Here is a 22,648-nt window from a genome sequence, read left to right as displayed (position 1 = left end):
TTTCTGGAGTAATTATTGCACTAACAATTTGACCTTAATTAAGTTACTTAAGAAAACATGATCCTTTTGAAGTTATTATATTATTTTTCTGTTTGGTGAAAACCATTTTGTTTCTTGTGAAGACATTGGTTTTCAGCTCTGAGGATGGCTGATGTATATATATATATGTTGCTTTTTCATTAAAAAAAAAAAAAAGCTAATATATGCCTAGTACAAAATGAGGAGGCATGAGTGACACTACAAACAAACAAAAAAGACACAATTAGTGATGCATGAAAAGTGAACTTTATATCCCCCCAAAAAAAGAGAGTCAATTTTCAAGTAGTGACGTTTGAATAGTAACACTTATCAAACATCACAAAACGTGGGGTTGAGATTCAGGAATAGTGACGCTTGTGGTTGAAACATCACTAATTAATTGAAGGCTTTTTTATCAAGTGATACATCAGCAAAGGTGATGCCACTGTTCAAATGTCACCTCCAAAATAACTTCAAATCTTAAATGGAAGTCATTAGTTTTGATTAAAGCTTTTCAACAATTTTTTTTTTTTTTTGGTTGAACAATTTTCAACAATAATTAGAGCTAAACACTTTGTGCCTTGCATATACTGAGCTTGGGCCAAAACCTAGCCCAACATGCATGTAGCCTAAGTTTTACAAGTTTGGTTGATTAGCAAAACCATGTTTTGAAACTATTAATTAACTAGTGCATTATATGGGCATTACACTTCCTCAATAAACAGACATATATACTGGCCCAAAATCAAATAACGTACGGCTTTGAACGTACGACTCGTACGTACCATGCATGCATGATGTTTAATCAAAACAACTTAAACAACTTGTATCTTATATTGGTAAACTGGGTTTGAGAATATATTGGTAAACTGGGTTTACCAACATGATGTTTAATCAAAACAACTTGTATCTTATATTGGTAAACTGGGTTTGAGAAAACTCTAATCCCGTCTATTAATTTGACATGCTGTCTTAAAGCATGTAATTCTCACATATATACTTTTAAATTAAAAATGCACGGGCTGGGCAAAGTGCTTCAAAGACAACAAAATATCCACAAAATGTTCCATTTTCCATTTGCCTAGCTAGCTCATGTATGAATAGAATTTATCTTAATTAATGCAAAATGAGGGATTTGTTTTAATTAAATAAAAACCAGAATTAATGTATGATCACAAGAACATGTGGCTGACTATTTATTGAAAATTCTCTGTCCAGGAGCTAATATCATTTTCGGATCGAACTGAGCTTTTCTCTCTTGAAAAGATCCCCATTTCGAGCCAAAATGTTTTATCCAAGATTCTTGCGTCTCGTAATGTGAAAGATACGTCTTAACCTTAATGCCAACATTCTCACAAAATTGCAATATTTCTTCATTTTGTCGATCAAATGCCTCCCACATATTGAAGCCACTTGAACGCAGCAAACTTACAACGTAGAAAACATCTTCTTCCGGTATAACCGCAGACATGTTATCATCCCACCTGCAAATGAAACATTTAACGTCAATTTATATGCATGTTAAAATATATATGTTAATAATTTTAACTTGTAAATTAAAAACTTACTTGTTTCGGTTCATGGGGTAAAGTAGGACGAGTCCAGCAGAAATGTTTTGTTTAAGAATGATGTTCTTAAAAACACCCGTATCGAAATCCGAGATACGAGATCTTGGTACAAAGAGATTCAACCATGGATGAGGAATGTCCCATAGTCCTTTCGATCTAAGTATTTGCTCTTCCCTTTCCACTCTATTCACAAAATCTACGTACGATACATTTTTCTCAAACATGAACCCCGGAAGAAAGCTTAACCCTTTCACCAAAACTTGAAGTTCCTATACAAGAAAGGAAATAAAACATCGTCGTGAAAATCATATTAATAGACTAATTGGTCGAAGAAATTTCCATCGACCCAGCATGGAGAAAAACCTTAAACTTGATAATTAATGTACCTTGTCAACCGTATTAACCGTGCGATCATCATAATATATGGCTGCTTCTATGCAGTAGATGATGCCATGTTGGGTTACTAGGGAGATTATTCTCGGCTGATAGGGTTCTGGGAAAAAGGAAACATCTGGAGGACCTTGGTTCAGAAGAAGCATGCCTTCTAAATAATCAAATGCATTGCTTTGCTTCCTTCCATTTATTGAGATCAAATGTTCTTGGTCTCTTGAAAATGCAGAGAAGTCGCTGTAAAGCATTCGTAACCACTTAACCTACAAAAAAAACAAAGCTAATATTGTAATTAAACGCGAACATTAAGTGTCACGTTGTATTACTTTTCTTATAACGTGACACTTGCCGTATCAACTACTAAAATACAAACCGTTACATTTACGTGAATTTATTAGAAGTTTTAGTAATAATAAAACAAGACACAAATTCCGTTGTAAATTGTACCCTTGTTGGAGCTGGCTTTAGGGCAATCCTTGCTCTGGTTATAATCCCAAATTGGCCTAAACCTCCAAGCACAGCGTAATATAGCTCGGAGTTGTCCTTGGTGGAGCAAGTCACGATATCCCCTTTTCCTGAACAAAACAAAAACAACCTCGTAAGTTAGCCCAAGACAACTAAATTCATGAAAACTAATATTTATATATATGCACTCTCGAAACCAACTAATTAAATTGAACTCGTTGTCAATGGGAAGTAATTAATTAGTTTAAACCCACAACATTTTAGCTAATAAAATCAACGGAACTTCTTTTGCCTTTCCCTTTTGCAAGAGTCCTAACACCTATGAATAGAAAATAATAATAATAATAATAATAATAATAATAAAAGTTCATGGTTTTATCCATTTTGAAATTACTGAGATTAATTATCAGAATATGGAATGAAGTGATTGTTTATATTTCGTTGACCAAATAATGAGAGGAGGATCAACACATTTTAGTTTTCTATGCACAAAGTTTGAACATAACCGATTCATTCAATCTAGCTCTTGGATTGCCCATAAAAAAAATATGCTTGCTTAAAGGAATTCCTAGAGTATTATATTAGAATTGATTTATTCAAATCTCAAATCATTGTTTTGATAGATTTTTTCATATCAATATTTATTGCCATATTTACTTTGTATTAACTAAGCTAATGGGTGGCCTACATATATATTCAATGGTTAATTTTCAAAATGAGAGGATGGGAGAATACAATAAAGCATTCATCAAAATAAATATAAGATTCTTTCGATCTCTTCTTAGATATTAATGTTATAATGCAATAAAAAAATCTTTTTTGACCGATAAAAGTCTTAGGTGGCAAGAGGTCATAGACTCTATCTGTAGTTGCTGTGGTCCCATTCACTAATGGGCATGTGGCTTCTTGCCACTTAAGACTTTTATGCGCAAAAAATGGTTTTTTTATTGCACTATAACATATCTCTAGATTAATACTCCAAGAATTTTAGAAGATCTTGATCCCAATCTCTCTAGATTCACACATTATTTTTTTTTTTTATAATCTCGTTAATTTGAGCATATCATCATATTGTTTTCTTTATATATGGAACTTTCTTACAACGTGTGTTTTAAGGGTAAATTAAATTTGGGTAAAGTCCACTTAACCCCTTCAAATTATCACCTCAATGACAATCTACCCTTCAAACTATCAATTACGACAATTTACTCCCCAAACTACCAAGACAATGACAATGTACCCCCCAATGCTAGCAAAATGACGAACTTACCCCTATAAAATTTTCAAAAGGACAAAAATACCCTTAAATTTTTGAAAAAAAAAATTAAAAATTAAAATTTAGTATTTTTATTTTTATTTTTATTTTAGTAAGGGTAATTTCATCATTTTTTTTTTAATTGAGGGTATATTGTCATTGTTTTGGTAGTTTGGGGGGTAAATTGTCGCAATTGATAGTTTGGGGGGTAGATTGTCATTTGGGTGGTAGTTTGAGGGAGTTAAATGGACTTTATCCATTCAATTTTTAAAAATGATAAAAATCATTATTCATCCCATTTTTCACTCATCTTTGTATAGTAGATGAGTGAATTCACTATAGAATTTGCCAAAAAATTAAGGTACATTTTACTCATGAGTAAAATGTACCTTAATTTTTTTCTCCCAATTTAGCATCACTTGACCTCCAAACTACAACTAACTACAATCCGAACCTATACACGGCCACAAAGTTTCAAATTTCACATGTCAAAATTGGTCGTTATTTAGAATGGAACACATTAGCGTGTTTCATGCACGTGTGCCTAAATTACCAAACTACCCTATTAAAAAAAAGACACAAAGATATATAACATGTGGCCAACATGAACATGTGAAGAATAATCACGAGATCATGGAGATGACCGCTCAACCACCTCTCTAAACAGGAAAAGTGGTCTTGACATTCTCAAAATAGGAGAACACTCCTTTGAACAAACGATGTTGGCCGTTTCTTTTTAATGAACAAAGGTAGTCTTGCAAGTTGCATCGATCAATAAGGTCAAAAATGTGAAAAATCCGTACAAATAGAGAGATAATTAATTAACATACCGGTGATAACATCCAATTCATAAACATTGCTGATCTGAGGACCAAATCGGAAAGTTTGGCCGCTAATCCCTGCGTTGGAGAGCGTCCCGCCGACGGTGAGGTACAAGTAGTCGGTCCACGAAACCGGCGAAAGTCCATGTTCTAGCGTTGCATGCAGCACGTCGATCCAAAGCTGTTCGCCTCCCACATCGGCGAAAAAGCCCAAAAAAGGGCTCCGTAAGACTGATATTCCGGACCCATTTATTCGATTCTGCAAAGACGTCATGTTGACCACGACCCCACCCCGAGCCATAGCCTGCCCCCGAACCGAGTGGCCCCGACCCCTGGCTGCTATGGTGATCATGGGAACAGCGTTATTATAATAATTGTACGCGAATTTTATCAAGATTGCTGCATCATTAATGGAGGTTGGATGAAAAACTGCTGCTGGGATTTCTTGAACAATATGACCGTAATCTGTTGAGGCTAGTTTGATGGTTTCACTGTCGTTGCGAAATCTATCTGCAATGTCATTGGGTGGGAGAGATATTCCCACGGTGGAAAGTATCAGAAAACTTATTATTACAGTAGATATCATGATGGCGAAGTGTTTTGGAATATTTGCGAATATTTCTGCCATTTTTTTCTTTCTTGGAGAGAAAAATGAGGTTGATGGTGGAGGAGGAAGAAGAAGTGTATATATATATATAGAAGGAAATCTTGGTGGTTGACTTGGGAAATGAGGTCGGCTCAACTTGTCGCTTTTATGGATACACGCAACGACGCCGGAGAAGACATCGGATATCTACGAGTAATTTTAGGTGATCTATTTGTATTTTACTTATGTCCTATTAAGAATGATGTAGCTATTAAAATTATTTTTTGATCAAAATTCAATAATAATCAATCACAAGTTCAATGGTGATTTTAATAGCAACATCATTCTTAGTAAGACACAAATAGGCCACATAGAATTACTCGATATTCACAAAGTAATTCTCCAGATTGAATTGGAAGATTTCCTAAATGAAAATGACAATACATGGCATGGAATTTAATGAAGCATGTGAAATCTAATTTTAACCATAAAATTACTCCTTTGTTTTTTTAGATGAATTGAATGAGTACTTACTTTAGAGAAGGATCTTAATGAGTAAATAATTCCCGAAATTAGCATTTACTTAACTTGTCTTAACGGGCATATAACACCGACATTACCATAATAACGTTGATTGGAAGATACATAAAAAAAATAAAGTGTTCAATGCATGCTTTTGAATATGACTATCCGGCCAGGCTTGCTCAATTAGGGAGCATTTAATAAATATTTAACTCCTAATTTAGAGCATGTACAGCGCCGACCATACCATAATAACTTTTGTTAGAAGATACTTTCACGTTTGACATTGATTTAATTATAATTAATGAGAGTTTTTAAACCATTCATGCAGTTTAAGAGTTCTAATTAAATCTTTTATTCTCATTTAATATTCTTTCCATCTTTTGACTTCCAACTTCATTTATTCAATCTTCCTACTTTCTCTTTCGGTTGGGATACAACTTAATTGAGGGCTACTCTTTTCTTAGTACGTACACCAATTACTAATTAGCTAGCTAGGGTTGACATTTCAACCTTATCTTTTATTTTTCTTTTGTAATATTAATTAGGGTAGACTCAATAAATTTTGAAGCCTAAGCAACAAATTTAAGTGAGATCTTTTTTTATATTTAAATATTAATTATTTAATTTTATAATTTATTTTATAGTAAAGTCCACATACCTCCTCTCAAACTTTCACCTAATTAACAATGTTCCCCTCCCAAACTTTGAATGGTAACAATAGTCAATATACCCCTTCAAACTACTAAAACAATATTGTCAATGTCCCTTCAAGACTAGCAAAAATATAAAAATAAATAAATAAAAATGTTCCTATAGATTTCTCGATAACACAAAAATACCCCTATAAATTTAGAAAAAATAAATAATTTTTTTTTAAAAAAAAAAGGAAAAAATTTAATTTAAAAAAACGATTTTTTTTTTTTTTAAACGAAAGTTTTCAATATTTATTAAAAAAATCGAATTTTTTTATTTTTTTTCTTATTAAAAAAAAAAGAATTTTTATTTTTTTTTAGTTTTAGGTTTTCTCTAGAATTTTTTTTTTTTTTTTTTTTAAGGTTAGTTTCGCCAATTGGGGGCATTGACAATGTTTTGGTAGTTTAGGGGAACATTGTCACAATTGAAAGTTTAGAGAAGACATCGTCAGTTGAGTTGTAGTTTGAAGGGGTATATAGAGTTTCCTATTTACTTTATTTAAATTACACTAGAATTGTTTTTTTTTTTTTTTTTTATAAGTTACACTAGAATTGTTGTTCATATTTTTATTTGTATGTCTTGAAAAGCAAACTAGCAAAAAGATATTAAAGGTATATTAATGTTTGACTTTATGAGGTTATTAAAGTTGTTTTTATTTCTGAAGGGCTTTTTAATACTGTGTTTTTAATTAGGCAACTGCCTTTGCTGCCTAGCCTTTGAGCCACACGTAAGTAATACATGCTATTGAGAATAAGTACTTAACAAGAAGATAAAGAGAGAAAATTAAAGAGGCAGGTTTTTTTTCCCACCATCCAACCAGATATATAGGGACGGCACTAGAGGTGGGGACCATGACCGGATGGCCCCCTCCCCGGCCCTCACCTAGTTTTGAATATATATATATATAGTTAGTACATATAAGCCTAAAAATTAGACTTGACCCCTATTAAATTTAAACTTAATTAAAATTAGACTTAAATCCTCGTTAATGCATAAGAAATCAGGTTAATTCTCGCTCCACTTCTATGAACCTTTTTTGTCCTCCAAGTAGAAAAAAAAAATAGTTGAAATAAAAATTAAAAAATTTATTTTAAAAAAAAAACAAATCCGAGATAAAATCAAAAAGGGTGATGCTAAACATCACGCCTGGCGTGTTGCACGCCGGGATGATTTATTATTTTAATTATTTAAAAAAAAAAAAAAAAAAAGCCTGATGTGCATGACTGTTCACGCACGCTGCGTTATTAGAATCATGGCCAAATGAAAAAATCTTGCAGTCGACACTAGGATATCTGCGTGGGAGAGCTTAGAGTCACTGACAGACAGTCACCCTCGAGAATAAAGTTGGATAAATCCAAATTTGTAGCCTCATTGACAGCCATTGCTTTCCCCTACAATTGGATAAACGGCTATCATTCATATGAGAACATCATGTAGACCATAACAATGGAACGATTTTTCCTTTAATAGCTTTTTTTCTATTACTTCTCCGTAAGATATTATGATTAACAAGAATACACAACAAAGGCAGATGGCAAAGCACATCCATTAATATATAAAACACAGTTTCAAGCTGCAAAAACAATTACTATTCTTTGGCATAAAGATAACAAGAGACTGTAGAGAGGGCCGAAAACTCTCACTGGGAGTAGATCCTTGTAACATTAACTAGTAATTCTGGCCCCCCTTTACTTTCTCATATACAGGAAATCAGGTTACGAGTCACAAAAGGCAGGATGAAAGCAAGGTACCACACTCCATTTTATTTATTCGCCTTGATTCCAAAATCAAGCAGCTGGGACCTTTCTTCCATCTTCAATAAAGAAAATTGCAGTTTCTGGGACCTGAGAAGAAAAAGAAAAGGTATAGTTTAACAAATATGGAATTGTTTATGAACAGAATACACAATATGAGAAAATAATCATCGCATGGAAAAAAATTCAAGGGGAATCAAGCCCAAAATAGTAACTAAGATAACACATCACCCAAAACAACCGGACAAAGAACCTGCAAAATAATCTGAGCCTTCGTTCACTGTTACAAGTTCAACTCATTACACCCCCAATGAAAAATACATCACTACAGCCAATATCATATTCAGTTTTCAAATAATCATAAGTCATACCTGACAACAAAACAAAACTCCCAAATTTATAATGTCTTCAAGGTACAACAGCTATAAATTGAATACTGTATTCCACCATTAATCCAAATTCAGAAGCGACCGAAGTCAACATAACAAATTTCAGGTTTGTTGAACTTAGCTCTCTATAGAAAAAGAATTGAGCAGCATTAGTTTAAAACAGGGTTTCGACCTTTCAATGAACAAAACAGGTGAAAACAATTATACCCAGATGCCCTCACCACAACCTAGGATCGCTATTAACAAATCCCCAATCATGATTAGCAAATGCAAAAGCCCAATTGAGGTTTTGGAGAACGTGAAATCCATGCCTCTGACCACCAAAACAAAGAAACTAGTCCAACTATGTGTGTCTCTGATACCAGCGAAATCAGCAAACTCATTTGCAAATGAACATACAACAAGAACAGCAAGTATTTAAAGTGCATTGTCCCTTTGCCTAAAACCTAAACTTTGGCCAGAGTTTATTGAGGTTTCGGTTGAAGGACACATATTATTCATATTCTTATGTTGATAAGCCATGTTGGGATGAGAATATATTACTCAATACAGGCAGCCCCATCTGCTTAGTTTCTTGTGACTCCAGTTTTGGCTGTAAGTTCTCTATATACAAAGGCATGACCTTTCTAATGGCAATGAGCAAGTAGAAATTTTATGCTGTTTAAATTCCAACAATATGAGAAAATAATCAAGCACATGTCTAGCCAACACATAACATTTGAAGAAAGAGATAAGGTATCTTACATCAGGCCAGGTCTCTGTAATGAACTCCACAACGTCATAAGATATGTCTCCTTGAACATCAATCTGCTCCTTCTCAGTAGGCCCCTGAAAAAATCATTCGAAACATATTACAAAAGATCAGAACCATTTTTCACCAGAACAGATATTTGTACTTACTGCCAAAACCTATCATACCTTAACAACAGAAGCACCTGTAGCAAACTTTTTCCCAAGCTTCTTTGAAGCATCACTAAGTTTGACACCTGGATGTAATCATAAGAACTGTGTTAATGATGGCGATGAGATAACAAATTTACAATTTAAACCAGCATAGTGCTCACCAAAAAGCTCCAGCCCTTTTACAGTGGTGATGCATTTTCGCTTGTTACGTACAACCTTTTCAATAACCACTTCTTGCTTCTCCTACAGAAATCAAACAGCAATTTCAATCATATTGAATTCAATGTTTCCCAACATCTTATAATAAATTACCATTTTCATGCGAACCAGGTTGCATGAAAACAGAATCCAATGGAACAAATATTTTCAGAGCTCTTACTTTTTTCTTTATCTTCCCACCAGGAAGACGTTTAACTTCTTCCTTTGGCGCTGAAGTAAACCCAACAACCCAGAGAGAGAGAGAGAGAGAGAGAGGTAAAGAATGTCAGCAAAGTTTGAACTTGCAAGTCGATGCCAAACTTTATGAAAGAAATAGAACTGATTAATATCATGAAACATATATATTGTCCAAAATTCAACCCCGACATCAAATTACAACAATAAACCAGGTAATGTCACATCTAAGTACAGAGAAAAGTATTCAACACCTTGAACCCTATAAAACAAATCTTTTACAGTGCCAACATAAAAATAAATAAAGAATTATCAGCTTAAAAAAGGCATAATGATTTTCTTTCAAAAAAGAAAGAAAATAATTTTGACATTTTAGTAGCAAAGTGCATCCAGCTAAACTAATAATACAAATTTTTAATCTCTTTTGTGCATATGGCTTTTCAAAAGAGATATGGCCCTCATCCTAGTGGTTGGTACCCTGTCCAGAAAAACAAATTGATGCGCAGAATCCCTTGCAATGATGCCTCATGTGAATGCTATGAGTACTATAAATTATTTTGCCATGTAAAACCCAGAGAAACAAAATACTTTGTCAAGTTAACACAACACAGCTATTAAGTTCATTAGTCATTATTTGCAAATTGGCTGCCCCTCCAAGAAGGGTTTTGGCCAACTAACACATATGAGTCTCTAACAAAATGAGAGGTCATTTTCAGAAATCAGAAAGCATCATTATAAGTAAGGATAAGGGCGATTCATTGTTTCCTGACTCTTTTGCTGATCAAACTTTCCCAGTTTTCAACCATGAGTTGCAAACCACAAAGGGGTCTGCATATTGCACGGTATCAAAAAAATTGTGATGCTACAGGCACAAAAAAACCTCAACACAATAATAAACATTAATAAAATGTCCATAGAAGCCCATATTAGCAGTGCCATGTGCCAAGTCAGTTTGTAAAAAATATTTATTTTTGGTTTTATAATTTCACAAAGAGCATTTTTTTTTTTCTTTTGTAATAATTCCACAGATCGGGAGAGCAACTATGATGGGCATCCCCAGAGCCTGTGCTTAGGATATCAAATCACATAGCTATTGTTGCTTCTTCTTCTTCTTTCAGTCTAAAGCAATCAATTAAACTTTCTCCAAATGAAAAAAGAAATTAAACGAAAGAATCAAAACCAGTAACAAAAGCATACCTGAAGGAGTAGCCCCATCCGAAGATATACCGGTGGACTGTAACTGCTCAGTAACTCTATCAGCTTCCTTCGCATTCGCCTCTGCGCACAAAAAGCACATATAATTACTTTAAAAAAAATTCCAAAAAAAAAAAAGAGCGGAATTAGGGTTAGAGTTTTGGCGAGACCTTTGATGAGATCCGGGTAAAGGTTCGGAGCGTTTCGGATCAACCAGGGCTTGCATTTTTCGAAATCGGGTCCGAACTCGCAGTACTCCGCCGGCAAACTGCACACCGAACAATACAACACGCGAATCGGTTGGGGCTTCTCCGACATGATTGCTCTCGCTCTCTCTCTCTCTCTCTCTCTCTCCCCCCGAAAAGTGATGGTTAAGGATCAAAACGGTGCGTTTTGGCGACGAAGTTTGTTTTGTATTGGTGCTGTGCCGCCTCTTCTGGTTCTGGGCCTCGGCGAGGCGTTAAAGCAAAAAGGTTGCGTTTCGATGGTGAACAGGTGAAGCATCTGAGGAAAAGACTCGACGTCGTTTTGGACATGGACCTGTTTCCAGGTTTAGATATTTTGGATCCTACTTTACCAGCCCGAACTTATATTTTTGGGCCTGAACCCCAAAAAATAATAGCGAACATTTTAAAACTTCATTACCAAGTTGTCTTAAAAATTTGGCCCTAATGAAGTTCGGAGGCAAGGACGAGCCCGTTTTAGTTTATGATGGAATTTCATGAGACGTAATTCTATGTTTAATGATTTTTTAACAAAAAAAAACATGGTTCTTTTTTTTTTTATTTTTTTTTTTTATGAGAAAACAACATCGTCTTAAAGGAACAGGATCCTGGAGTGGAGGATATCGAAGTCATGGCTAGGATCTTTAAGTATCACAAATGTGCCACGTGTCCTCTTAAAGGGGTGGCCGGCCACCATTTTTTTTTTTTTAATTTATTTTTTAAGTTTTAATTAATATTTTTTTTATTAAAATGCCATGTGACATATTTATGGTTAAAAAAATTCTAACCATGAATTAGATACCCTCCTGTCCATAATGGATTGAAGAGGATTCGGATCCCGTTTTAAAAAGCCTTTAATTATAATTTTTTTTGGCTTCGAACCCTAAATCACTTTCTTCCCTCCCTGACAAGGTTCGTCTCTCTAGATCTCTTTACGTCATCGTTTTAATTTGTTCTCTTGTCAATTCAGCGCCGATGATATAAATTCAATAGCTGATTTTCCTTTTTCTTTTTTCTTTTTTCTTTTTTCTATGTCATAAATACTTTGGCGCTAAGATGGAAAGTTCTTTGCATGGTCTTGAAACAGACATAATCATCGTGTGTTGTAAAACTCTAAGACCAGACAGCCTTCTAAAACGGGAATCTAACGTTTTGTCGGGTAATGCAATATATCGGCCGACTCCATTGAATTCAAGATACCAAAAAATCTTCTACAAAATCTGACAATATTTCACTCATTTAAAGTCTTGTTGTGCATGCGTTGGTGTTTGGTTGAAAAGAAAAACAATTTTTCCCACATTTTCTCTTCTGCTGACTGCTGACAAACAATAATGAACAGGGAGGCCGGAAATCCTCAGGCTTGCGCCTCATGCAGACATCAAAGGAAAAGATGTGACGAAACATGTGAGTTAGCTCCATACTTTCCGGCAAAAAGGTACCCGGAATTCCAAAATGCTCACAGGGTATTCGGTGTGAGCAACATAGTGAAGATCATGAACGCAGTAATTGAGCCACACCAGAGGCAAGCAGCTGCTGACTCAATACTAATGGAGGGCAATGCAAGGAGAAATGATCCGGTGCATGGCTGTCTTGGTATTGTGCGTAGTCTCAAGTCCCAGATTGAGTTTTACGAAAAGCAACTTGAGATTGTCAATCATCACCTTGCCTTTTTCCGGGAGACAGAGAAGATTGAGCAGCAGCAAAAGCTTGATGGGTTCAAGTATCTCACAACAATCCTGCCTCATGAACTAGTAAGGCTATGACTTTTCGGTTTTTGAAAAATACAGAATACTTTGTCGGACTAATTATAATTATGGTTAATTTGTATATGATTATAGCCTAATTACGACTATATATGTGACATGAACAACTGCGATGATGGATATTATAACTATAAGTCAACCTTGGAAGAAGGTGTAGATGTGAAACCCTTTGACATCCAGCCTGTAGATCAAATGTTGGAATGTTATGAGCAGCAGGAGAATATTGTTATTACAAGTTTCAGTGGACCAGCAGAATCCAGGTATATATTGATGATCAATTTGGTGTTCTAGCTTTTTAATTATCAATGAGAAGTACAAATCATGATCTCATATTATTGTTTTTAAGTAATTTTGGTTCAATTTGATAAGAATTCATTCTTATCAATACTATGCATGCAGTAGTACTGTTTCCGAAGCCCATGGTATGCAGCCTATGCAGGGTGTTGGTGAGGAAGATACAGAAAACGAGGCCGGATCTCTCTCTCGTTCTCTCTCTCTCAAGAATGATCATAAATGAAATCTATTATGGGAAAGAATTTTTTATGCTAATATTTGTGTACAGGAGGGAGAGAATCATCTCCATATTAAATTTTACAGATCTAATAATGTATATGGTGTCACGTCATTTAAAATTTTTAAATGATATAGTACAATGTATGTTATTAGATATAATAAAACAAATTATGTACCGTACAATTGAGAGAATCTTGAGTAAAATATAATGTGGATTAGACATTTTTTACTTGTTGTAGATTTGTGTTTTGCTAATATATATATAATAAAACAAAACTACATAAAGGGGTGAGTCTTTCTCACTTACAATTTGGATAGAGGGGAGAGGAGGAAGAGATATGGGAATACGGCCAAAGTAATACCTAATTGCGGCAAAACGTGTTGCATAGTAGGCGCAGAAGTTTGCACTTCTGTTAACTTTTTTAGCAACTCAAAAAGATGAAACTGAAATAGAATTGATAATATGTAAAATTAGAGTAGAGATTTTCTAATATTAGATAATGGGATAATGATGAAGAGCCATCATAACAACTTGGAAGTCCCCTTCAAGGATAAAGAGGCTTGACTGTAATGACACTGCCAAAGAGGCAGTTACTTGTGCCGTTAAGCTTCACCTTCATTTGGAAGACAAGGTTCACTAATTTGCATAATACACTCATGACCCTTGTCCTTTATTTTTTAAATCACAACTCTAGTGATGTACAATTATTCTAAATAAGCACTTCCATCTACATCCTGTTAACCTTTTTTTTTTTATTTTTTTTGTAATCACGTTCTGTATAACTTATTAACAAAAACTCGTCAAGCGAAAATTATTGGATATTACATTAGTGAGTATATGGAGTCCCATGTATCTCATGTGACAAATTTGTGTCGATGATTTTATTGTAAAGTACAGAATGGAAGTAATTAATTAAAATTATTAAAGACTATATGTGATTGATATATATAATTAAACTTTTAAGTTATAATTTAAAATTAAAATATGCATTAGGGGAAACCAATGAGCCAGCCACTTGGCTATGGTGGCAAGATGTTGAAGAGAGTCCATGGAAACGGCAGAAATGGTGTAGCTAAAATGACTGCAAGGGAGTCGCCCTCGAGAAATATATTTTCCAGCTAGGAGAAAGAGGATGATTCAATAGCGAGATGAATACCAGTAACCAGCATAGCATACGCTTGACCCATATTAGGAAGGCAAGAGGTAGAGGGTTTAGACACCACATCAAATGGGCGCCCACCCTGATGAATCCCGACATAAAATGGTGGCCATAGAGCCGCATCAAAATTGATCTTGATGCTACCCAGAGGAGAAAGATTTCCAAGCATGATAATGCTCTAAACTCGACTTCCTAGCAAGGGAGTTGAGCTTGAGGGCTAATCATGCACCGCCCGGTTGTGGTTAAGTCAAATTAGATCCATAGAATAGGGTCATACTGGAACTTGAGAAGGGGTTTTTGTAGACTTGTCCACAACAATTACAACTACAAAGACATTGCTAGCAATTTCTCCGCCTAAATTCGAAAACAGTAGCTCAAATCCCATGTAATAAGGTCCTAAGAAGATTTGTTTCCTGTTATTTTACAGGTGTTGTAAAAGTGTCCTTAGGACTCTCGAGGCTTTGAAGCACAAGCAACCACATGCGACTTGAACTTCTCAAGCTCTGCAAGAACCTCCTCTTCAGGTCTGTAGATCAAATCACTCATGCGCCATATCTGTGCAGAGATTAGAGTCAGTCTTGTGAATCAACTGAAACAAACTTATGGAGAACTTTTATAATGCTATTCAAATTTAAATACAATTTTTGTTGTAAGAACCCTTTTGAGCAGCTGCACATTGATATTATAACAAATTACGAGATATCTCTCCAGGCTTATAGCTTCATTTGTGTCCATCTCAACACAATTTCTCATAAGTTTCCCTCATATTTCCCAGTGTGCATGTTTGAATTACTTGTACGGCAATAATTTCTTGAACTAATTTCCCATTTGATCACCTATATGTTCACATATTATAAAACTCAAGCAAGCAAATAATAAAATGAAAACCAAGAGCATCATACCTGCAATGTCCCTCCTCCACCAGTAGTATCACAATCATCAGAGACACTAACAATAGTCCACGGATCAGATGCATTCCAATGGAAATCAACAACTTTGTCCCTGCATAAAAGTGAAGACTTTATGAGTAAATCAGTAAAACAAACACTTTAAAAACACCTTGAAGAAAAGCAAAATTTTCCAATTAAACCATGTAAGCCAGGACTAAAAAGGAGTGCAATATTATATGCTGGGCATCTCATACCAAGGCCAGTACCCAGTGCAGGTCCCACTTGAGTGGGATTGGGAAAGAGGTGAATTGGATATGGTACTATCCTTCAACATTTTTTTTTTTTCTTTTGGCATAGAGTGACCGCTCTTAAAGCTCAAACTTCCACACTTGTGTTTGACAGCCCAAGACTTTTGCCATTACACAGACAGTGGCCCCTATGCTAGTGCATCTCATAACACGAGTTGAGAATTTCCCAATGCGAAAACAAGTAAAGGAGAACTTTTTGAAATGGAACATAAGAACCATTAGAGATAAAATACGTCAAGCAAAAGGACTTTAGACAACTGCCATTTCACGAAAAAATTTGACTCCCAAGTTTGCAAAGGTTTCTGAGTGCTATCAACATGGAGATTTAAGCATATCTCAAATAGAAAAATATACTTTTTGACAACCAACAAACCAGATCAGCAATAGTCAAGTAAAGTTCTCATGGACATGGTGCGTATACACGGGTAGCATGGTGAAGATCATAAAACAAATGTACAAATGGACATGAAGATGAGATGGAAAATACAGGATAAGAAGAAAACCAATAATGAAGGGCTACGAAACAAAAACCAAGTTCAAATGAGGAGCATTTTGAGTCAGGTCGATAATGGCCTGGTTCAGAAGAAGATATGGTCCAAGATACAACAGAATGTAAAAAATAATCCTGTAGCTGAGACCCTATCTAGCTGTAGTCTTTCTCAGGGTAAGTCAACGGAGTGAAAACGACAGACTCAAACCTGTGCCCAGCATGCTGAAAAAATAAGCCTGGAGGAGAACTTGGACTTCTTGTTGCTCGCTCTACCTTTTTACCAACCTTCAACATGAAATAAAAGATTGTCAAAGACTAAGAAAAACATGCCTGTTAGTGAACATTTTTTCTGATAAGTAAACCTGTTAGTGAACATACCCAATATCAACAGTGGCAAAATGACAAATCAGAAACATATAAAAGGCAAACATGTTTATATTTGGCAGCTTGAAAGGAAGGACCTATGCAATCCCAGACACATATAAAAGCAATGAAACTCAGATAAGTACAGTTCAAAAGTTTCCACCTTCTCATAATCCCAGATGTTCAAGAGACCATCCTCTGCAGAACTTCCAAAGACAGATGACTTGTCCGGAGACCACTGGAACAGAAAACATACTTCAGTAATAACAAAAGTTACAGACTACCAGTTTGGACAACAAATATGCATCATAAAAAGTAGAAAGTATGATACTTAGAAGAAGAAAACAAGAAGCTTTATTAATACCTGAACACAAAGAACAGCAGCTTTGTGACCCTCAAATTTATATATAGGTGACCCAACTCCATTTGAAGTGAGATTTCGGCGATCAAACATACGAACAGAATTATCTGCTGACCTGGAAAGAAATTACAACAATTTGAATGTATCTACTAGTTTTCAGTATCTCCCCACCAGTGCAAAATTAAGCAACATCAAACCCAGAAGAGTATCACATACCCAAAATATAGTGAGACGATAAAATTGAAAGAAACATGAGATTACAACATACCCAGTCAGAATAAGGTTGTCATCATGGGGATTCCAATCAACACAGTGAAGATCAGCATTATGTGCCTTTTCAACCTGTCAACCAGAAACAAAACACAGACAAATATAATCAACAGAAGCCAAGAACTTATCTTACAGAAAATGTCACAGATTCAAGAAAAAAGTATTGCTACTAGTGTATAGCCAAAATCATAAATGGACAACCAAAAAAAAAAAAAAAGCCTTAAATAAAGGAGACCAAAAATTTAAAAAGAAAATGGGGCACAAAACCTTAACAGCGGGGCTAGAGCCAACTCGTGCATCCCATAATATGAGGCAAGAATCATCACCAACACTACAAAACTCCTGTGCACTTCAGCAGAGATACAAAAGTGTCAGAAATAGGACATTTCATAAACCATAATAGCCAGTAAGCTCACTGCTATTAAAGTCAAAATAACAGTAGAAGTTACATCTAAACATTTTAGGTTGCACTCATTAAGAAGGAATTGAAGGTGGGAAGTGTCAATTCTCAGAGAATGACAGAAATTAAGTTTGTTGTTTCATGATAATCACAATCAGGTGACCATCCCCATTCCCATAAAATGCAAGAATCCCAACTCCTACCCACAAAAGAAGAAATACCAATCCCGCATTGAATATGGTGTATCGAGAATATTTTTATTTCCAAGCAATAACAATGCCAACACTCCGGAAAGCCAACTCATATACAAAGTATTAGGAATCAGAAATCATCACAATTTAAAACTTCTCAGCAACTAAACAGACTTTTTACAGCCAGCACCAGATAGATTACATAATAGAAAAATTTAAAGATGATGCTTGATAATTAGAAAGCATGAATGAAATCCTATAACTACATGTGCCACATGAAAAGAGAAATTTAAAATGATGAATTCTGAGAGAGAAATAACAAACCATTCCTAGATACATTTTACAAAGATCATGCAAATTTACCTGGATGGACAGAACGTCACATCTTCAACTGTTTCTTCATGCCCAAGGTAGATACCCCGTGGTCCAACAGAAGGGCTATCAGCAGCTTTATCATTGCCTTCCCCAGGTTTAGAGCTTTGTTTAATGATTGATCCACCAGATCCTGGAGATGTGGCTGCTGTCGATATATGGTCCTGAATACTCCACAAAACCACCGACTTGTCCTTCCCTGAAATAAGAATCTTATTCTTCAGATGAAAATCTTAATGAAGACAAAACTCATTTTTATTAAGCATAATAATAAAAGGACATAGCGTGCAGGAATTCCAACAAATTTATAGGAGGTGACATTCAGCACGATTCATGAAGCAACACATCCATGCCATAAAACATGATATAACAAAGACTACACTTCCAGAACAAGATAACTAGACGTAGCTTGCTAAAAATGCCAACAAAGAAATAGGATAACTCATGCATCAAATGATATCCTACACTCAGAAGGCACCATTAGCTCACTCAAATTACCACCACATTCTATCATTGATATTGAAAGGTGCTAATTCATAACATCTCAGGCTGTGGAATAAAGAGAGAAACATCTGAGAGATAGTTTCTACACTTAATTGAAATAGTAGAAATAACTTTAAAAGAAAAAATAGTCACCTCCAGAGAGCACATAGGGTTCAGTACGGCACATTGCAAGAGCAAATTCTGCATTATCTTGATGTCCAGTCAAAATCTGCAGGAACAAAAAAATCAATGTTAATATCATGAAAGAAAGAAGAAGAATCAGTACAGGCCATACAAAAGAGACAGGCTGACAGATTTTGTACTAATATCAAATTAGCCGCATGAAAGAAACTCTAAGAGGCCCGCTAATTAATTGTATTATCCACACAGATAGTGATGCTAGAAGGTCCAGAAGATTAACAAATATGCCCCCTTTCTGAAACTTTTTTTTTTTTCTAGATGGGTTAAAGAAAAACAAAATCAAGAATTTAACAATTTTGAGCTTCAAACGAGCTCAAAATGATTTGAGATGGGTTCTTATACCAGGTTCTCACGAACCTAAAATGAGTCAACCATATTTATACTAGCTTGGATTGTTTGGTAATTGAGCCAAAAATATTGTTACATTTATTAAACAAACTGAACTCGAACCAAGTTCAAGCTATATAAGTGAACAGTTCGGTTCATTTATAGCCCTATCCTGAACCAAAATGCACCCAGAAACTTCACTTTTTGTAGCATAATCTACCAAAATGATAGTGTTAATCCTAGTATTCCAAAAGCTAAGGAATCTCACATCACAATAAAGATCCAACGTGAAGCTTTTCCCTCAGATAATAATGGATGAATTTGCCATAAATAGTAAGTTAAAAAAATGATCTAAATAAAGGAAATGGGAGTTTAACAATGAGGAAAAAAAAAAAAACATTCTGACAATAAAAATGTACCAAATCTGGACGAGAATTGGTAGCTCCAAGGACAGCATGACGGTTAGGTTGAGCTTCGACATCCCAAATAAGGACCTGAGTTTTAGTATATCCAATTATGAGGAACATTAAAATTTTCAGGTTAATGAAACATAGAAATCAAAGACAAATAAAATATACTCAATCCAAAGTATATACAAGACAAACTTCATAGAACACTTACATCAGGACTGTCGGTATGAGTGGCCACTATCTTAGAGTTCTGTGGGAGTTCCCTGATTCTGTTGACCTGAAAATTGGTATTAAATAATTAATGCAATAAGCATCAAGGGATTCAATAATAAATGGGCACCCCATCATTTGCAACAACAAATAAAATTGAACAAGACTCAAAGCAACGAGCCTTTTCATTGGAAAAATTACAACTGTAGGATAGCTATTTCCTTCAGTTTTGCACAATAACAGTAACATGCTGTTAAAAGGGTTTGATACAAAGTACCCAGAAAAAAAAAGAAAAAAAAAAGAAGTCCACTTCATTTTTTAGTAGATGGGTGATTTTATATGCATGCATTTGGTGAATGGACGGCTCGTACCTCTCCAGGATGTATGATGGTTTTGTACTTCTTTACAAATGGCGAGCGTGCTTCTTCATTGAACTGAAAAATAAAGCAATCGATGATAAACAAAGAATTTAGCTGCATGCATAGCCTCATTGGATTTATAGTAGTGCACGAGAAGGAGAAAGCAAAAACATCACAAAATAATGAGTTACCTGGGAGATGTGCTCTGCAGCTGCAACCCTGGGTTTGACAACTTCACAATTCGCAATGACCAGAGTATTTGGAACACTGCCATCAGTCTGACAACGAAAAGGGCAAAAACAAAAAAAAAAAAGAATAAGAGAAGGCCCCTTTTTTTAATAAGTGATCGACACATCATTAAAAGCATAAGACGCCCCTAGGAACACAAGAAGTATACAAAAGGAAGCACCTAGCTAGAACGAACAAAAAGAACAAGGAAATCACCATAACCAATAGTAAAGAAGACCCATAAACTTGCTTTGTACAAGACAAATCTAAAATCCAACTGCAGCATTAGCATCAGAACAGATCAAAATAATGTGAGGGATTCACTAAGGATAAGCATGCAGTGAGAAACACTTTCCCTACACAATAGAACGGAGGAAAAGGAAAAGTGGGATCGGCAAAGTTAAGTCGCCACCGCATATCACGCTCCACTGCCATGGTAATAAGCTCTTTGCTTCACAGAGCATTGGCAAACATAACAGAATAATATAAAAATATCTTAATCAAATTGATTATTTGCGTCTTACAACACGAAACTGAGATAATAAAAGAAAACGCACGAAACTTCGCATATTCAACATAAAAGTATGATTCTGATGCAAACAGCGTGGAATTCAAGCTTCACATGAGAAAATCTCAAACTCATAAACTCGTTCGTTAATCAAAGTACTTAAGAAAGCCACCTATAGCGTAATTCTAGTTAACGAATCGAATTGACAACTAGCAGACTTGCCTGTTCAGAGAGATAGAGACGCTGGCGATTCTTGTAGGTAGCTTGCTCAAGCTGCGGACCCCACCTGCTCATAGCAACAACAAAAATATTAGGCCCTTAACAACAAACAAACAGAACACACAAGCATAAACCCTAAGAACTTGAAGACAAGCTCAAAACCCTAGAAATGACTCTGAGAGAGAGACTGCATGTGTTTGTGTGGTTACCGGCAAGAAAGAGAAGGCCAGACGAGGTTGTGGTTGGCAAGCCAGTCGTAGAGGACGGGAACGAGGGACTTCCACTGTGTGTACTTGTCGTCGACGCTGGGCTGCTGGGCCTTCTTCCCCTCCTTGGCCTTCACTGCCTCCTCTTTCTTCTCCTCCTTGGGCTTAGGCTTCCTGCCCCTGGTCTCCTTCTTCTTCACGATCTGCGGCTGCGACTCCATCGCTGCTTCACCTCCTCCTGCTCCTCTCAACTACGACACTGTCCAAATGGGATCTCTCTCTCTCTCTCTCTCTCTCACACACACTGTTTATGCCTCTGCGTCTCGCATTTAAAAGACCCTGCTAAACACGCGCTAACTCGGACAGTGAACCTCGAATCTATCATGGGCCGGGCCCTGGTCCATTAATCAAGTCCGAGTCCGTCGCCATACGCACAGTCGAATGTGAGAGAGACGTAAACCATGTCCCTTTTTCTTAGGATTGTAAGTTACTGTTATTAGTTAATAGTTAAAACTGCTAACCATAACCGCTTAAGGGATTATTAAATTTTAATAATAATAACCATTCTGTTTAGTCAGTTAGTGGTTATTCAAACCAATAACTTCTTTTTATATGAGCTTTTTGAGGTGTTTTAAGCCTTTTTGTGCCCATTTTTTTAGTTTATTTTAAATAATTTTGGGTCAAAGCATTCTCAAAATGATGAATATGATAAAACCATACAATATATTTATATTGTAGAGTTCTGTTTTAATTTTATATTTTCAATATAAATATATAATATATATTTATATTATTATTTATAAGGGTAGGCGGTTAACGGTTATTAACTGTTTTTTCCTATCCCTAAAATCGCTAACCACCCTTCCTAAGCGGTTAGCAGTTTTTTAGATAACCATCATGTCTGTACACTCCTACTTTTTCTTTTTATGTGATACAACGGAAGGAGACCTAAACCATGTCCTTTTTTTGATAAGAAACTAATCTTCAAGTTTATGAAGGGATCATGTTATTCTGGAGTTCCTTCAATTTTAATTAATTACTTTTTAAATTAAATGAATATATATGACGAGATTTAAGATTTAAAAATATTCTTAATTTTTTTTTTTTTAATTTATCACATATCGTATGCCATAAATACTGAAATTACAAAATGTTTCATTTGAGATAATAATTACGATTTAAGTAATCTAAAACTCTGCAATTACTTCAACGTTTGATCTTCTTATATTGCAAAAGTC

At 35.3% G+C, this 22,648-nt stretch overlaps 4 protein-coding genes across 4 annotated transcripts; 1 reads left to right on the top strand and 3 right to left on the bottom strand.

Annotated features, from left to right (window-relative positions):
- Window positions 1–1,071: 1,071 nt before the first annotated feature.
- Window positions 1,072–5,164, bottom strand: LOC132166383 (cytokinin dehydrogenase 3-like). The gene is made up of 5 exons (XM_059577187.1): window positions 4,527–5,164; window positions 2,424–2,551; window positions 1,973–2,239; window positions 1,587–1,855; window positions 1,072–1,502 (listed from the first exon to the last, which is right to left on the bottom strand). The coding sequence occupies exons 1-5, from the start codon at window positions 5,143–5,145 to the stop codon at window positions 1,211–1,213; spliced, it is 1,575 nt and encodes a 524-aa protein (XP_059433170.1). The 5' UTR covers window positions 5,146–5,164; the 3' UTR covers window positions 1,072–1,210.
- Window positions 5,165–7,853: 2,689 nt separating this feature from the next.
- Window positions 7,854–11,429, bottom strand: LOC132165610 (translation machinery-associated protein 22). The gene is made up of 7 exons (XM_059576243.1): window positions 11,125–11,429; window positions 10,958–11,038; window positions 9,747–9,796; window positions 9,529–9,610; window positions 9,383–9,450; window positions 9,209–9,292; window positions 7,854–8,165 (listed from the first exon to the last, which is right to left on the bottom strand). Exons 1-7 carry the CDS (start codon window positions 11,270–11,272, stop codon window positions 8,109–8,111), a joined length of 570 nt encoding a protein of 189 aa, XP_059432226.1. The 5' UTR covers window positions 11,273–11,429; the 3' UTR covers window positions 7,854–8,108.
- Window positions 11,322–13,496, top strand: LOC132165218 (LOB domain-containing protein 7-like). Its single transcript, XM_059575704.1, has 4 exons — window positions 11,322–11,449; window positions 12,518–12,929; window positions 13,077–13,201; window positions 13,341–13,496. The coding sequence occupies exons 1-4, from the start codon at window positions 11,322–11,324 to the stop codon at window positions 13,456–13,458; spliced, it is 783 nt and encodes a 260-aa protein (XP_059431687.1). The 3' UTR covers window positions 13,459–13,496.
- Window positions 13,497–14,888: 1,392 nt separating this feature from the next.
- LOC132165647 (WD-40 repeat-containing protein MSI4) lies at window positions 14,889–21,722 on the bottom strand. Its single transcript, XM_059576294.1, has 15 exons — window positions 21,414–21,722; window positions 21,208–21,271; window positions 20,441–20,527; window positions 20,262–20,324; window positions 19,892–19,957; window positions 19,690–19,764; window positions 18,896–18,971; window positions 18,251–18,458; window positions 17,564–17,645; window positions 17,295–17,368; window positions 17,030–17,141; window positions 16,829–16,903; window positions 16,511–16,587; window positions 15,517–15,616; window positions 14,889–15,169 (listed from the first exon to the last, which is right to left on the bottom strand). The coding sequence occupies exons 1-15, from the start codon at window positions 21,629–21,631 to the stop codon at window positions 15,059–15,061; spliced, it is 1,488 nt and encodes a 495-aa protein (XP_059432277.1). The 5' UTR covers window positions 21,632–21,722; the 3' UTR covers window positions 14,889–15,058.
- Between the last annotated feature and the right edge of the window lie 926 nt (window positions 21,723–22,648).

Source organism: Corylus avellana, chromosome ca11 (genome assembly GCF_901000735.1).
Source record: "Corylus avellana chromosome ca11, CavTom2PMs-1.0".
Classification (NCBI taxonomy): Eukaryota; Viridiplantae; Streptophyta; class Magnoliopsida; order Fagales; family Betulaceae; genus Corylus; species Corylus avellana.
The sequence above is the reverse complement of the archived record's forward strand: the minus strand, read 5'-3'. Positions and strand labels throughout refer to the sequence as shown.